This window comes from Microcaecilia unicolor, chromosome 4 (genome assembly GCF_901765095.1).
Source record: "Microcaecilia unicolor chromosome 4, aMicUni1.1, whole genome shotgun sequence".
Classification (NCBI taxonomy): Eukaryota; Metazoa; Chordata; class Amphibia; order Gymnophiona; family Siphonopidae; genus Microcaecilia; species Microcaecilia unicolor.
In genome coordinates, this window is record NC_044034.1 from 62229660 (window position 1) to 62247301 (window position 17642).

A 17642-nucleotide genomic window follows, 5' to 3' on the forward strand; every position below is an offset into this window, starting at 1 on the left:
GGTTAGGTTGGTTGAGGGAGTGGGTTAAGAAGTCACAGGGAGGAGAAGGCTTGGAGGTGAATTCAAGGTTTATCTTCTGCACTTTATCGCGGAAGTAGTCAGCTAGTGTTTGAGGAGAGAGTGAGGGGGGGTGGGAGCGGAGGGCACTTTAAGTAGGGAGTTGAGGGTTGCGAAGAGGCAATGAGGGTTGGTTAATTGAGAATAATATTCCTGTTTGGCAAGGAATAGGGAGGACTGGAAGGAGGCTAGCATGAATTTGTAATGGATGAATTCTGACAGGGTGCGAGATTTCCTCCAGAGTTGTTCAGCAGATCGTGTGCAGGAGCGAAGGTAACGGATGCAAGGGGTTAACCAGGGCTGAGGATTAATGCGCTTAGTGGGGCGAGAGACAGATGGTGCTAGGGTATCCAGAGCAGTGGAGAGAATTTCATTGTAGGTAGAGACAGCCGTGTCGACAGATTCAGAAGACGAGATGGATGGGAAGAGATTGGAGATGTGAGAGGATAGGGTAGGGGGGTCAACAGCTTGGAGATTCCGGAAGGCAGTGGTTATAGTTGGGCGAGGTTGAGGGGGAGGGTGATGAAGTGTGAGGGTGATTAGGTGATGATCTGAGATAGGAAGGACTGAGGTGCAGAAATTAGAAGGTGAGCAGGAAGAGAAGAGAACGAGGTCGAGACAATGGCCATCACGGTGAGTAGGGGCGGTAGAGGATAGTCGGAGGTTAAAGGAGGATATCAGAGTGAGGAATTTAGAAGCGTAGGAGTTGGATGGGTTGTCAACGTGAATGTTCAAATCACCGAGAATGAGGGATGGAGATGCGGGATCAAGAAAGACGGTGAGCCAGGCGTCGAAGTCAGTAAGGAATGAAGAGAGGGGCTTATCAGGGGGGCGGTAGATGACAGCAACTCTGAGTGGTAATGGGTAGAATAGTCGGATGGAGTGAGCTTCAAAGGACGAGAAGCAGTGAGACTGCGGCAGGAGGAGGGGTTGGAAACTACAGGAGGGCGAGAGAAGTAGCTCGACGCCTCCGCCGCGGCCATCTGGGCGGGGAGTGTGGGAGAAGAAATAACCTCCATGACAAAGGGCGGCGACTGAGGCAGAGTTGTCAGGGGAGAGCCAGGTTTCGGTTAGGGTGAGTAGTTGAAGGGAGCGAGAGATGAAGAGATCGTGGATGAAGGGCAGTTTGTTGCAGACCGAGTGGGCATTCCACAAGGCACATGAGAAGGGGAGGGAAGAGGGGGGGAGGAGGGGAATAGAGACAAGATTGGAGGCGTCACGGAATCATTTGTGTGTATAGGAGGAGGACAGGTGAGGGGGGCCTGGATTAGGATTAATGTCTCCCGCGGATAGCAGGAGGAGGAGCAGGAGAGTGCGGAGGAGGGTGGGGGAGGTCGGGCGACGAAGACGGGGTGCACTTAGGAGGAATGGTGAAGGGTTAATGGTAGGAAGGAGGTGTTGAAGATTAAGGGGTAGGAAGGAGGAGGGGGACAAGAGAGATGGTGAGGTGGTGAGGGATGGGGGTGAATAGGGTATTGCCGTAGTGGGCAGGTTGGGAGGGAACACAGGTGGGCAATGAGTTCCAGCAGTGGACAGCGGTAAGAGGAGGGGAAAAAGATTAGGAAGGGACAGGGCAAGGAAGAGGATGTGGACAGGGGCCATAAGTGGTGATTGCGGTGTAAGTGTAGAGACTGAGGTGAGAAGTAGATAGATAGAGCGGAGAGTCGGAGGCTTGGAATTGGAGGGATAGATGGACTGGAGAGCAGGTAAGTCAATGGCTGACAAGTTAGCAGGCAGGCAAGTGAGGCAGTGGCTGCCAAACTAGCAGGCGGGCTGGAGCAAGCTGGTGCGGATGGACAGGGACGAGCAGGGAGAGGCTGGGGGGGGGGGGGTAGGTAGGTCAATGGCTGACAAGTTAGTAGGTAGGCAAGTAAATCAGTGGTTGACAGGCTAGTAGGCGGGTTGGGGCATGCTGGAGCCGGTGGACAAGAACGAGCAGGGAGATTCTGGAGAGCAGATAAGACAAGGGCTGACAAGCTAGCAGACAGGCTGGAACAAGCTGGTGCAGATGAGCAGGAATGAGCAGGGAGAAGCTGGAGCAAGCAGGCTGGAGCAGATGGGCTGGAACAGGCAGGGAGAAGCTGGTTCAGGTGGATCGGAGCACGCTGGAGCAGATGTACTGGAGCGGGCAGGCTGGAGCAGGTGTATTGGAATAAGCAGGGAGAAGCTGGTTCAGGCAGACTGGAGCCGGTGTACTGGAACAAGCAGGGAGAAGCTGGTTCAGGCGGACTGGAACACGCTGGAGCAGATGTACTGGAGTAGTCAGGCTGGAGCAGGTGTACCGGAGTAGGCAGGCTGGAGCAGGTGTACTGGAGCAAGTAGGCTGGAGCAGATGGGCTGGAACAAGCAGGGAGAAGCCTGACTGGAACACTGGAGCAAGCAGGGGAAGCTGGGTCGGCGTACTGGAGCAAGCTGGGATCGGCGTACTGGAACAAGCTGGGATCACGAGATGGGATCATGCAGACAGGAGCAGGCTTGGAGCAGGCGGACTGGAACACGCTAGGGCAGGAACATGCTAGCAGGGAGAAGCTGGATCAGGCGGACCGGAACAGACTGGAGATGCTGGATCAGGCGGACTGGAGCAAGCTGGACTGGGACAAGCAGGGAGAGGCTGGATCAGGCGGGCTGGAGCAACTGGAGCAGATGGACTGGAACGAGTGGGGAGAAGCTGGATCAGGCGGGCTGGAACAAGCAGGAAGAAGCTGGATCAGTCGGACCGGGACAGGCTGGAACAGGTGGCTGGAGCACACACCTATGACCTCTCACCAACTGGGAGATATTCATACATGTGACACTCAGTGCAAAAGACTGGATAGCACCCCTCTCGCTGCTGGACCACTGTCTGCATCTTAGTATTATAGAGTTGTTTAATTAAAACTTCTTTAGGTACTAGGGATATCGGATGAATATAAAAAGCCTTAAGATTGGTGTAATGTATTTAGTGTTTGCTTCTCAGAAGCTAATTAAATAATTAAAACTAATGAAAACTCCCCTCTTGTTGTCCTATTAGAATAATTGACTATAAATGAAGAGTTGAGCTAGGGGTGGGTGGTGGAAAAACATACTGTTATAGTAGGTAGGGAGGGTAGATATATTTTTGCCCATATCTTAGTGAATGGACAGCAAGTTTTATTATATATACGTATCTAACTCCTATGATAAAAGATTTTTTTTTGTGCTCCACTTCAATACCTCTTGTTCTTTGATTCTGTTCCACTTATTCTTGGGAGAGATTTCAATTGTGTCCACGATCCACTGCTTGATAAATCACACTTTGGCCCACAATAAATATGATCTTACTCATGGCATCCCCCTTCTTTGCACAACACTTGATTTGTTGGGTATATGGAAGGTTCTTCATCCGTGCAAGCATAATCATACCCATTTATCCCGTGCTCATTCTTCCCAATCTTGTATTGACTACGTGATAGTTGCTCAGTCTCTATTTTCTAACGTCCACTTGGCTGAAACAGGCCCTTATATGATGACAGACCATGCAATGGTATGGCTGGAGCTCCATCACTAAAAACAATGGGGTCTTATCTCTGGAAGTTCCCATCTGACCTTTATTTTTATGTTAAATTTCCTATCTTGTTCAGGATTATGGTAGGCTGAACTTGCAGCACTCCATGCTGCTTGTTTTTTTGGGGAAGCTGCTAAGGTGGTTCTGTTAGATGATATAATTGCTATGCTAGCCACAGGAAGAAGGCAAGAGAACGTGAACGGATTCATTTAGAATGGCAAGTGCATCAGGACTGTAGAGTTTATGGAGAACACCCTTCTACGATCAATAAAGCACAACTTTTGGCCACATAGGCAACTTTAAATGTTTTTCTTCACCAAAGTTCTGCAAAATTATACTTTTACTATAAATACACACTTTTTATCATAGTTAACAGATCAGGTTTATTTAATATACTGCATATAAACAAAGTTATCTATGTGGTTCACAATAAAATATAGTTATAACTAGTATAAAAGGCCCGTTTCGATAGGCAATGAAACGGGCGCTAGCAAGGTAATCCCCCCTCCCCTCCTCCTTCCAGACCCCCCTCCATCCCTCCCTCCCGAGTGCCAGAACCCCCCTCCCTCCCTCCGTGTTCCAGACCCCCCTCCCTCCTGAGTTCCAGACCCCCCTCCCCAGACCCCTCCCCTCCCTTCCCTTCCGTCTGAGTTCCAGACCCCCCTCCCTCCCTCCCTCCCTTCTGAGTTCCACACCCTCCCTCCCAGACGCATGCACAGAAACTTGAACAGATGATCATTCATCAAGCAACGCCCCGGCGCAGCCAAGAAGAGAAGTTTGGTTGTCGTCAGCACAGGAACGCGATGGCAGCGGGGGAGGGTTTTCGACGGAAAGGGGGGGGGGGTCGAGAGGATCACAACACGGGGGTCCAGGGGTCAGTTACGCGGAGGGGGGCTGTTGAAATCAGAGGGAAGGGGAGTTTTGAACTCGGTGGGAGGGGCGTGAGGGGACCTTGAACGGGATAGGAGGGAAGGGGTGTTGATGTTCTTCGGGTGTGTGTGGGGGGGGTGCTTTGGTGATGCGCCGGGGGGGTTCTGTGTTGCCCCGCTCCCTGTCACTTGCTCAGAAATGGCATGGAGCGGCGCACTGACAGCTGATTCCCAGGCAGCGTGTTTCCCTACTCCTCCCCTTGCCTTGGAATCAGCTGTCAGTGATGTTACTGACGTCATTGCGTTCTAAGCGGCTTAGCAGACCACATCCGAGGGGTCCACGGTCCCAGGCAGGTTAGAACGTTGGAGGTGAGTATTATTATATAGGAAATGAGAAAAGGAAACCTAAGGCTGTAGGATTGGGTCATAATAACTAAAACCAGGAAGTAATCTAACCTTAATAAAGAAGGGGAAAGACACAATAGGTGGGGAGGGTAATGAAAAAGAACAGATCACACAGTGATGAAAGGAAGTTTTACTGGAATGAGGTGGCGACAGACATGGGTAATCTACCTGTATTTATGTTCATGGGGTAAAGCTTGGGAAAAGAAATGGGCCTTAAGGATGGCCTTAAATCTTAAAAGGGAAAGTTTGGACTGAAGATAGAAGGGATGTCATTCCAGAGAGAAGGGGAAATCACTGAAAAAGCAGATGTTCATGGTTAATAAAGGGGGTAATCACTTTTAGCTAAAATAGCCAGGCAATGGGAGGAACCCTGTAGAGTCAGAGTCATTCAAATTCAGTCTGGTCAGGGGGGTGCTGGAAAGATGATCAGGCGATTAGTAACATGTTTAGAGACTTTTATGTCTCTCTATATGCAGAGCATACAGAGATAAGTAGATAAGTATTGCCATACTGGGACAGACCAAAGGTCCATCAAGCCCAGCATCCTGTTTCCAACAGTGGCCAATCCAGGTCACAAATACCTGGCAAGATCCCCAAAAAAGTACAAAACATTTTATGCTGCTTATCCCAGCAATATTTTCCCCAAGTCAAATTTAATAATGGTCTATGGACTTTTCTGTTAGGAAGCCGTCCAAACCTTTTTAAAATTCTGCTAAGCTAACCACCTTTACCACATTTTCTGGCAATGAATTCCAGAGTTGAATTACACATTGAGTGAAGAAAACTTTTCTCCGATTCGTTTTAAATTTACTACTTTGCAGCTTCATCTCATGCCCCCTAGTCCTAGTATTTTTGCAAAGTGTAAACAGACGCTTCACGTCTACCCGTTCAATTCCACACATTATTTTATAGACCTCTATCGTATCTCCCCGCAGCCGTCTTTTCTCCAAGCTGAAGAGCCCCAGCCTTCAGGAAAGTCGTCCCATCCCCTTTATCATGGGGCGAGAGGGAAACACCTCACTTTCTGGCTTAGGCCTTCCTTCCGCAGACAAGACTGAGAGGCATCACTTAGAAGTGCCTATATTGAGAGATGAAATTACATGAGCTATTCATCAAGTCACACTACACAAAGCCCCAGGCCTGGTTAGCCTTCATAATGAATTTTATAAAATTCTTCAGGGCTATGTAGCTACTCCCCTAAAGATGTTCTCAGCTATACTGGAGAATCAGGTATTGCTGGATTCACTATCAATGGCCCAACTTGTGGTTCTTCCAAAGCCAGGCAAGGATCAAACTTTAGCTGAATCCTATTGTCCTATAATATCATTGCTTAATTTTGAAACAAGACTATTGGCAAAAATTCTGACCAACAGGCTAGTTCAAATTCCCCTTTCTATAATTGCAGGCCCACAAGTTGAGTTTGTCTGCCATAGATATTCAGCTAAAAATGTCTGGAGAATTCTGGTCTCCTTAGAGGAGGCACATCATGTCCACTTATCACTGCTCATTAGCTGATACTGAAAAAGCTTTTGATCGCGTTTCCTGAAATTTTATGTATGTGGTTTTGCGGATGTATGGGCTTTGGCGAGTTTTTCATACAAGCCGTTTAAGCCCACTGTCCTAAGGCAAAGGTGTGGGTGAATGGGATTCTTTCCAGTTCTTTTGAAATCTGTCAGGGGACTCAGCAGGGGATTCCCTTCCAGCCTCCTTTTTCTACTGACTTTTTAACCCTTTTATTTGAGAGGTTCAAAATAATCCAGATATTGAAGGAGTTCGTGTAGGCCTGCTCACATTCAAGATAGCTGCCTAAGCAGATGAGCTTTGCTTTACCTTACAAACCTTTAGAGGTCCCTAAGTGCTCTCTTGGAAAGTTTTCAGGAGTTCTCAGGGTTTAAATGATATTTTTTTTAAATCTAAGGCCTTAGCTACAGATAATCACTCTATGCAGGTGCTGGACAGGGGCCTTTTGCCCTTACAACGGGCTGAGGGTTCATTTTAATATTTGGAAATACTGCTTCCAGCGGACCCTAGGAAACTTTACTCCCTTAATGTCTCCCATTGGGTTCAGATAACCAAGACACAACTATTTTTGTGACAAACCCTGCCTTTGTCCTTTTTAGGTCATATTGAGTTGTTTCATATGATGTTATTCCCTAAGTGGCTGTATGTCCTGCAGACTATCCCAGTTTATATAGTATGTAGAGATTGCTGCTGTTATGCAGAGAGTTAAAATTTTGTTGGGGCGGAGGGAAGCACAAAATGTGTCTGGAATATTTATTCCATGGGTGGCGTTATGATGGCATAAGACTGCCAGATTTGAAGCTGTATAATCAGCTGTCTATTGCATCACCTGAGAGGCTGGGTGATAGAGAGAGGGGATTTATACCTCTAGTTCTATGCAAAAAGGCTTTTTCCACATGGCATTTGTTAAGTTTTTACTTCATGCTTGTACAGATGATCTCAGCCCTCCTCCCCCCCACCCACCGCCCAACAGTACTGTGGTAAATAACTTGGGAGGTAACTCTGGCTCCCATCGGAGAAAAGTTTTCTTCACCCAACGTGTAATTAAACTCTGGAATTCGTTGCCGGAGAAAGTGGTGAAGGCGGTTAGCTTAGCAGAGTTTAAAAAGGGGTTGGACGGTTTCCTAAAGGACAAGTCCATAAACCGCTACTAAACGGACTTGGAAAAATCCAAAATTCCAGGAATAACATGTATAGAATGTTTGTACGTTTGGGAAGCTTGCCAGGTGCCCTTGGCCTGGATTGGCCGCTGTCGTGACAGGATGCTGGGCTCGATGGACCCTTGGTCTTTTCCCAGTATGGCATTACTTATGTACTTATGATTACTCTGTCATGCAGAGGTTCCTAACTAAGGGGAGGGTTAATGATGAGAAAGACTGGTCAGTCACAGTTCTTTTTATCTGACCACTTCCTTATTGGATAAGAACTTGGTCTGTTATATATTTACAGATTATATATAATGTGCAGTGAAGGGCTAAAGCATCCAAGCTCTTTATGATTACTTGTGTTTTGGAAAGTTCTGTGGGTGGGGGGAGGAGGGAAGAGGAATTGGGGAGAAGGGATTGTTCTAGTTTTGTACAAAATGTACACATTATTTCCGGAGTTAATTAAAATGTTTAAAAAGTTAAGCTTGTTAGGCAAGAAATTTTATGGAGGGAGGCAAGGATAAGAACATTATGAGGCTCATTTTCAAAGCACATAGCCTTACAAAGTTACATAGGTTATTATCAGGCTTATTTTCAAAAGAGAAGGGCACCCATCTTTCGGCACAAATCGGGAGATGGGCGTCCTTCTCCCAGGGTCACCCAAATCGGCATAATCGAAAGCATATTTTGGGCGTCCTCAACTGCTTTCCGTTGCGGGAATGACCAACGTTCACGGGGGGGGGGGGGGGGGGGGGGGGGGGGTGTCGGAAGCGTAGCGAAGGCGGGACTGGGGCGTGCCTAACACATGGGCATCCTCGACCCATAATGGAAAAAAAGAAGGGCATCCCTGATGAGCACTTGGGTGACTTTACTTGGTCCATTTTTTTACACGACCAAGCCTCAAAAAGGTGTCTGAACTGACCAGATGACCACCAGAGGGAATCGGTGATGACCTCCCCTTACTCCCCCACCCTAAAAAAAAAAAATTAAAATATTTCTTCCAGCCTCAAATATCATACCCAGCTCCATGACAGCAGTATGCAGGTCCCAGGAGCAGTTTTAGGGGGTACCGCAGTGCACTTCAGGCAGGCAGACCCAGGCCCACCCTCCCCTCTACATGTTATACTTATGGTGGTAAATGTGAGCCCTCCAAAACCCACCACAAACCCACTGTACCCACATCTAGGTGTCCCCCTTCATCCCTAAGGGCTATGGTAGTGGCGTACAGTTGTGGGTAGTGGGTTTTGGGGGGCACAGCACACAAGGTAAGGAAGCTATGCACCTGGGAGCTTTTTCTGAAGTCCACTGCAGTGCCCCCTAGGGTGTCTGGTTGGTGTCCTGACATGTGAGGGGGACCAGTGCACTACAAATCCTGGCTCCTCCCACGACCAAATGGCTTGGATTTGGTCGTTTCTGAGATGGGGCGTCCTCGGTTTCCATTATTGCGGAAAACTGGGGATGACCATCTCTAAGGTTGACCTAAATGTTGAGATTTGGTAATACGGGTTTCCCTGCCCCTTCGCGAAGACGTCCTCAGGAAAACTTGGGTGCCCCCGTTCGATTATGCCCCTCCACGTAACTTTGTACGTCTATGTGCTTTAGTTACTATGTAACTTTGTATGTCTATGTGCTTTGAAAATGAGCATAAAAAGAATGAAGACAGCAACAGACTACAGCAGTTTGTTATTCTTTCCAATCTAACTTGAATGAGCTATTAGAACAAGAATGCCAGAGAAATAAACCTCCCCTCCAAAAAAAAAATAAATGGGCCAATGCAATTTCTATAGGCTTTAAGCTTCTGAAGCATAGAAACTTACATAAAGTGAAACACAGCAGTTAGGGAATTCCTCCTTTCAAACTGCTTCTCCCTGTTCTCTCCTAACCTACCTACAAGCCCCAAAATTATCCCCTCTATCACAACTGCCCCAATCCCAAAAACTACGCTACTACTACTTCTAATTATTTCTATAGCACTGCAAGTTTTACAAAGCACTCTGCAGAAACGTAAGAGACAATCCAGCTCAACAGAGTTTACAATCTGTTCAAAACAAACAGGACAAATTAAAGATTAGGGACTTTCATTTAAAAAGACAGGCTTTTAGCCAAGATTTGAATAGGACCAGAGACAGAGCATGATACACAGACCTAGGAAGTTTATTCTATGTGTATGTTGCAGAAAGGAAGGAACAGAGTGTAGCTGGCAGTGGAGATGAAAGTCAGAGATAAGAGTGATGAGCAGAGTTCCCAAAGACAGTTGTAGAGAGAGGGTAGAACAGAGGAGAAAGAAAAGATAATGAGGAGCTTCAGAATGAATGCAGTTGTAGGTCAGTAAGAGAAGTTTGAGCTGTATGCAGAAACTGATAGGGAGCCAATGAAGTGACTTGGGAAGAGGGGTCAGTTGGAAGATAAGTCATATAAGAGAATTTTGACTAGACTTAAGGGTAGAGAGATGGTTCAGTGGGAGACTTGTGAAGAGCAGGTTGTAGTAGTCACAGTAAGAGGTAACAAATGTAGATAAGGGTTTTGGTAGTATGTTCAGAAAGGAAGGGCTGAGTTTCAGTGAGGTTATAGAGAAAGAAGTGACATGTTTTAGCAGTCTGTTCGATATGTGCAGAGAGGGAGACAGAGGAGTGAAAGATGACCCCAAGGTTATGAGTTGAGGATACTGGAAGAACAGAAGTGTTATTTACTATCCTGCAAACTGGTCCCATCCCCAAAAGTTACCCCTACCTGCAACTGTCCCACCAACCTGAAAATTACCCCCACCCCAAAAACTACCCCCACAACTAGTCCACAAACCTGTTAATTGCCCCGTGCACAGATTACCCCCCCCAGCAATAGCACCCACCATACCACAAACTGTCCCCCCCAAAAGAACTAACCCCCGCAACTGACTCAACACACACATGTAGAGAGGTTAGGATGCTTTCTCCACTTATTTAAAATGCTTATATTTATTTGTTACATTTATATCCCACATTTTCCCACCTATTTGTAGGCTCAATGTGGCTTACATAGTACCGGAGAGGCGTTACAGACTCCGGTGTAAACAAATACAAAGTGATGTTGTGGTAAGATAAAGTTCATGTGGCACAGCCACACTAGGGAATCGTACAATGGAAGAGTTGTGTTATGTCCATGACGTTCTTTAGTTTTGTTGTGTTGCAGAGATCAGGCATTTATGTTGGTTAGTTTTTAGTGTTTTCTGGAAGTTTAGGTGGTTGTTTGTGGTTATATATAGTGCTTGGCCATAAAAATCATACTTGGTGGATTATAACACTGCACACCCATAATAAAATATAACACGATGATATATATTAAGCATAACTAAAATCGTATCTAAAAAGTTGATACAATATACAACATATAAGCAAAGACAATATATGGTGGTGGTGACTAAATCATAAGTACAATAACCATACAGTTCAACAAATACATCAATTCATGTCTATAAAACTAGGGAAGTCTCATTATTCAGAACCAAATACCATTGAGGGGGGGGGAGAGAGAGAGGCAAACAAAATCTTGAACATTCTAAAATGTAATCCATTATTAAACAGAGCACATGTGGGCAAGAATTGTATAACAAAGTCTCTGCTATAGAAAAGACTGTCTCATACCTCCAAGTGGTAAACCCGAAAATAAGAAATAGTCAACAAGACTTTTTTCTGCTAAGGAAACAAGCAAAATGCTAAGATAAGAACGTTAACATTTCCTTAAGATACTGGCCCTACACCAAAACCAGTACCTAAAACAAGTTGGGGAATGAAAACAGAAAGGAAATATCTTGTTATATAGCATGTGAAACAATTATGATTTGACAGCCTTTTAAATGTCATCACTAGCAGTGGAATGTTGTCCAGTAACAAGTTATTTCTCAAGCTTCTCTTTCAATATACATAACTTCATTATCTCACTCGCTTATCAAAGTTTCCAAAGAGTGTGACAACAAATAAGATTTCCTCTAATTTTTCTAAATAGGCCTGAGTCACCTGTCCTTTTATTTTTGCATTTCAGCACTTTGACCAAAAGCACTACATAAAGCAATAAATAAATGAACCACAAGAATAAAACAGTCTTGATATATTTGATACATACCACCCTTTGATCTGGCATTACTTGTTTGACATCTCCATTGAAGAATGTTACAGTTATAGTTTTGGCATCTGCGCTCACATCTTTGCGTGTTCCATTTGGAAAATGAATAACGTGGCAACCGTTTTAAGAAACTTTATCACCTGAATGATAAAAATTAAATAGGAAAATGTTTACTTAAGGTCATGCTTTTTCTGTAATTGGGCCTTAGCTAGGGAATCTAAGATGATTTGGTAGGGCAATTTGAAACTTAGGAAAGTGATTGAAATATTGATGTTCCAAGAGGCTTTTGGCTAATGTGAAGGGGTGGATGAAAGTTAAGACTTATCAATAATCCTATTTTATGTTTTAAGGAATTTGCTTTAAATGGTAAATTGTTTAAGCATAGGAACAATTAGAAATACATTTTTTTTACACCAAATAAAATAAAAGTTACCTTATACAGTGGTAATCAGTACCACCCTTAATGACCCTGTTCTAAAACATAGTGCTATTCAATGGCATATTATTTCATTTACAAATCAACAAAAGAACTATTTCTCACAAAAAAAGGATATTGGCAATCAGTTGATGTAATAAATCATTAGAAAACAGTATCTTGAGTTTTAGGGCTGCTGCTGGTATTCAGGTAGCTGGGTGGCTAGGTGGCAAGTGTGCTGATTAGGAGTGCTGAAGGTTGTAGGTTTAAGTCCTTGAATGGGAGAGGGAAAACACCTCTCCCCCTCACCACCACCTTTTGCCACAAACAGGGATGAAAGCAAATTAGACCATAATTTTCATAAGACCACATTTGTGCATTGTGCACTGATTCTGGTGCACTGAAAGCAGATAGTTGTGGTTCTTCATCACAAAGGTTGAATGCAGACGCTAGAAGCTACAAAGGCATGTTAATACGACCTCAGTGATGAATAAATTAAAGGAATTGCTGTTAGAACAGAGTTTCTTGATTCCAATCAATTACAGGATCTGAGACAGCATGATTTACTAGAGGCAGATATTATCAGATGAAATCTGATCCATTTCTTTACATGATGACCAAAGTTGAATCAGGGAGAACACTAGATGTGGTATACCTGTACTTCTTTTAACCTCCGACACAGTTCTGCATAAGTACTTTATAAATAAACTGGTGCTATTGATATGTGCTTTAAAGTGATCGACTAGGTGAGAAAGTGGTTGAGTGGGCACAAAACAATAGTGGTAAATGGAGTTAATGCCAAGGAAATGGGCATTCCCAGTTTCATACCACAGGTATCTCTTCTCAGGCTGGCTCTTTTCAACATTTTTAAAAATACTGTGAAAGGGTTAACAAGAAAGGTTTGCCTTTTTGTGGTAGACACCCTTGAAGTTGTGAAAAACAGGAAGAGGAATCTGGCAAAGCTTGAGAAATAGTCTCAAGTTTGGTAGCTAAGATTTAATGTTAAAAAATGCAAGATCGTGCATTTGGACTACAGTATAGCGGGTGTAGTTCTGTGCACAAAAAAAGAGAGGGATCCAGGGTTGATGGTACCTGATTACTCAAAATATCTTACCAGACTCTTCTATAGAAGCACTATCACCCCATTTAACCTGCTAGACATTCTTCTCTTAATACATGCAGACATTCGCAGGAATCACAGTGCTACCTAACCTGGGTAAAGACATTACAGAGTGTGGGAGTTATCAGATATCATCCCTCCTGGGTATTGACACTAAGACAGCAATTGCAAGGGATCTGGGAGCATTTTTGGGATAGTTTACAGCCTACAGCTCATAGTTGACTCCATAATTAAGGCAGGCCACTGTTTTTCTGTGTGTAGGTTCATTGTAGTGAGAGTGGGGGGTGGGGGGGGGGTGGAGTGTTTGCGGCTGTTACTGTTGATATTTGTACACTGACTACCAAAGCTGACTCTTTCTTCATATTGTGAAACTAGTATCATCTCTCTATATAAAAGGCAACCCCAACGTTCTGAAGCCTCCACGGAAGTTGAGGCGCCCGAGATATCCGGTGTGCCCTGGAGTGTATGCACCGCCCTCGCGTCAAAACGTCATGACATCGAGGGCGGAGCTATGACACTCGAGGCCCGAAACCGAAACGCCACAGCGAACTAACAAGGCAAGTAGCTCGGACGGACGGAGGGAGGGGGGCGGAGCTATGACACTCGAGGCCCGAAACCGAAACGCCACAGCGAACTAACAAGGCAAGTAGCTCGGACGGACGGAGGGAGGGGGCCCCTTGCTAGCGCCCGTTTCATTGCCCTCAGAAACGGGCATTTTTTCCTAGTATAGTATATTGTTGTGTGCTTTCTTTAATAAAAATGATTTAAACATAAATTTGAACAGATTTAGTTTAAATGATCTTTTTTATTGATGACTATAAAAAAACACAATGACATAACAGTGATAACAAAAAAACATGCCTCAGTCATCAGCATTTTTTAGATAACCCAACAGACACCCCCCCCCCTTTTACAACTCAGTAGATCTACCACCAGATGTGCTACCATTTCACTCACTCAGCGACAGAAATACAGTACATTCCCACCCCTATTACCTCCCTGACTTCACTCCTTAGCTCATGGAACTATCTAAAGGGCTTGATTCTTATGGCCCTCAGAGTCTATGTATCAGAAACATCCAGTGGTATGCTGGAGCCGGCTCGCACCGGCTCGCGAGAGCTGGTTGTTATTTTTTTCAGAATTTTGGGAGCCGGTTGTTAAAGTAGCTACTTTAACAACCGGCTCCCAAAAATTTGGGCTCTGGTCCCCACATGCAGTGTCGACGATGTCCCCTGTGGCTTCGGGCATCTTCTCACACCGGCACACGCAGCACTTGTTTCTACTCCTCCCCCCCCCCCCCAACCTCTCTTCTTTAGCTTCGCGCGAACCTGCGCTTAACACTGCTTTAAAAAAAAAAATTAACACGTCAGCAGGAACAGGCTGCTTCAGCCAATCCCAGAGGCCTTCCTTCAGCCCTCGGGGGCGGAACACACTGAAGGAAGGCCCCTGGGATTGGCTGAAGCAGCCTGTTCCTGTTGATGTGTGAACACTGCTTTAAAAAAATTAAACGGAGAAGACGGCGACGGGTAAGAGCAAGAGGCAAGGAAGTGGAGAGAAGCGGAACGGCTGGTGCCTAATTGTTGTCTGTACTGGTTGCCACAGTGTCGGGATCATGGCGGAGGTAGAAGAAACGCTAAAGCAGATCCAGAGCCAGAAAGGCGCGCAAGGAATCATCGTCAATGCCGAAGGTATTCCCATCAAAAGCACTATGGACAATTCTACGACAGTTCAGTATGCAGGTCTAATGCACAGTTTGATGATAAAAGCACGAGGTACAGTACGTGACATTGATCCTCAGAATGATCTCACATTCCTGCGCATATGCTCCAAGAAAAATGAAATCATGGTTCTCCAGATAAAGACTATTTCTTGATTGTCATTCAGAACCCCACGGAATAAGATGTCCTGCAATTCTGATCAGCTTTGTTTTAGCGTAATCATCAAAATCCTTGTTAACGACGTGCCACTTTACTAATGTATTAAGACACAATACACATTTTTTTAAAAGCATTTATAAGTATTGATTTTCTTCAGGATAAAATGCCTGGTGCAAGAGCAACAAGGCTTAACAGTTTTCATTCCTTACAGTCAAAGTACTGAGAATAGGTCGGCCTCAGGAGCTGGATTATGGCATTCAAGTTTCTGTGTTTAATATGGTATAATGTTTAGATATCACACAAGTTGCAGAATTACATGACAGAAAAGTAATCATGCTCAACGTTATTGCTTATATATGCTCTAGAGACAGTTTTATCCAGATCTTGGCCTTTGAAAAGATAGTACCAGATATTTCCCTCAGAACGGCAGCTCTTATTTTCTGCAGTCTTGCTTGGTCTCTTTGCTTTCTCCCCCCCCCCCCCGTATTATATCCTGTTGTTTCAATGTATGTTTTTAGGTTTTTTTTTAAGAAGAGGATGGGTGGGTGCCTTTTAAGAGTTTCTGTAAGCAGTTCCCTGATGATTCAGTGGTATGTTTTCTGCTCACCAGAGGCAGTAAAGTCACAAATTACATCACATACAGCATGAACCAGCCCAGTTCAATGTGTTTGATTGTGCTTTTTAGCTTCTATTACTCCCTCACCTTAACTGTCTTGTCTGTCTGTATTATTTAAATTGTAAGCTCTTTTGAGCAGGGACTGTCTCTTTGTATCAGGTGTTCAGCGCTGCGTGCATCTGGTAGCACTATACAAATGCTAATAATAATAAATGCGAGGGGAGAGAGCAGAGAGGCGCTGCTGGGGGGTGCAGGGGAGAGAAGAGAATGGATGGGTATGGGTGGCTGGAGGGGGGCAGGGGGAGAGAAGAGAATTGCTGATATGGATGGATGGAGGGAGGGCAGGGGAGAGGAGAGGAGAGTTGCTGGACATGGGTGGATGGAGGGGAGGGCAGAGGAGAGAAGAGAATTGCTGATATGGATGGATGGATGGAGGGAGGGTAGGGGAGAGGATAGGAGAGTTGCTGGACATGGGTGGGTGGAGGAAAGGGAAGGGAGAGAGAAGAAATGCTGGACATGGATGGAGGGGAGTGAGGGAGGATATGAAAGCTCACCTTTTCACTACTGCCTTTGGCCCCTAACCGTTACTCATTTGCCCTCCTCCTTCCCTGTTCCTCTTTACCCTGTAATTCCCTTGCCCGTAAAATGTCTTGTCTGTCTGTTTTACTTAGATTGTAAGCTCTTTGAGCAGGGACTGTCTCTCTATGTCAAGTGTTCAGCGCTGCGTGCGGCTGGTAGCGCTATATATGTTAGTAGTAGTAGTAGATGAGGGAAAAGGAAGAGAGGAGAAAAACACATGGATGAAGAAAATAGGCAGAAGCTGGATCCACTGGACAGTCAAGTCTGCGGAGGACCCAGCTTTTATTTACAGATGTAGGGCAAGAAATGAAGAAGAAAGGCGGAAAGTAAAGAAATAAATGGAAAGGAAGCTCTGAAAACGGAGTTAAGATGACAGATAGCAGCAGAATCGGATACTGGGCCAGCATGATCAGAAAAACAAAGTCACCAGACAACAAAGGTAGAAAAAAATCATTTTATTTTCATTATAGTGTTTGGAATATGTCCACTTTGAGAATCAGGTGCTCAACATTAAAAGTTTATATTTACTTATTTATGGCATTTTATCCCACATTAAACATGAATTAGATTGGAACCTGGGATCATTTAATATTTTTTTCCCGGAGTAATGCATTGCCCCCCCCCCCAGGCTCTCTCCCCGGCTATAGCCAGCTCTGCAATTTGGGGTTGGGGGGGGCGCACAGAGGTGGACTTGGGAGAGAGCCTGTTAAACATTTACCAGCACACCACTGGAAACATCCATCCCCTCTCTCCTCCCCCTCTACCCCTTACCTCAGTATACAACTCCTGGTGGGCCAACCTATCCTCTACCACTCACATATTGAAACATCATAAGCAATTTAACAGTAAACTTTACTTAAGTAAGCTTTCCACATCAACAGAAAATGCTTTTTCATTTTTGGGGAGCCTCTGGCATCTCTTGCTTCCCAACTTGCAAGAAGATGTAGATGATTCCTCCAGTGCCAATATGCTGGAGGAACAGATGATTGTCCAATACTGTAGTATACATTTCCATGCCACTAGACACATTTTTCAAAATATAAGTGTTCCCCCCTTGTCTTTACCCCTAAAGGAACCCGGCTTATCTAAAAGCAATTGTTCTACTGAGCCCAGAACTCCACATCCCAAAGTGAAAGCCATATACCTCACCATTTTAGCCCAAAATGTCTGTGTCACTGGACAACTCCAACTTACATTTCAGACAGAGGGAATTGCAATCCACCCAATAGATACAGCTGTTTTTGGGTCAGATAAGCCCTATGAAACACCGGATAACATTCCTGAAACCATGCTCCCATTACTAACACTGATATAACCCTGATGTTTACCATCCCCTTACCCATGCTCCCATACCCATCTGAACTGATTCCTTGGCCAAAAGAGTTAATATAGTGTTGAACCTGGCAATAAGAGTACC

General features: G+C 45.0%; 1 protein-coding gene and 1 pseudogene across 1 annotated transcript in view; one reads left to right on the forward strand and one right to left on the reverse strand.

The window, feature by feature from the left end:
• The window catches only part of LOC115468512 (centromere protein J-like), a 29681-nt gene extending 17957 nt beyond the window's left edge, over window positions 1-11724 (reverse strand). Inside the window, exon 1 of the mRNA XM_030200281.1 lies at window positions 11619-11724. Coding sequence (XP_030056141.1) covers window positions 11619-11636 — 18 coding nt within the window. The 5' untranslated portion in view covers window positions 11637-11724. The remainder of the gene's footprint in view (window positions 1-11618) is intronic.
• A 3041-nt stretch (window positions 11725-14765) lies between these two features.
• LOC115468513 lies at window positions 14766-15323 on the forward strand (annotated as a pseudogene).
• Window positions 15324-17642: the final 2319 nt, after the last annotated feature.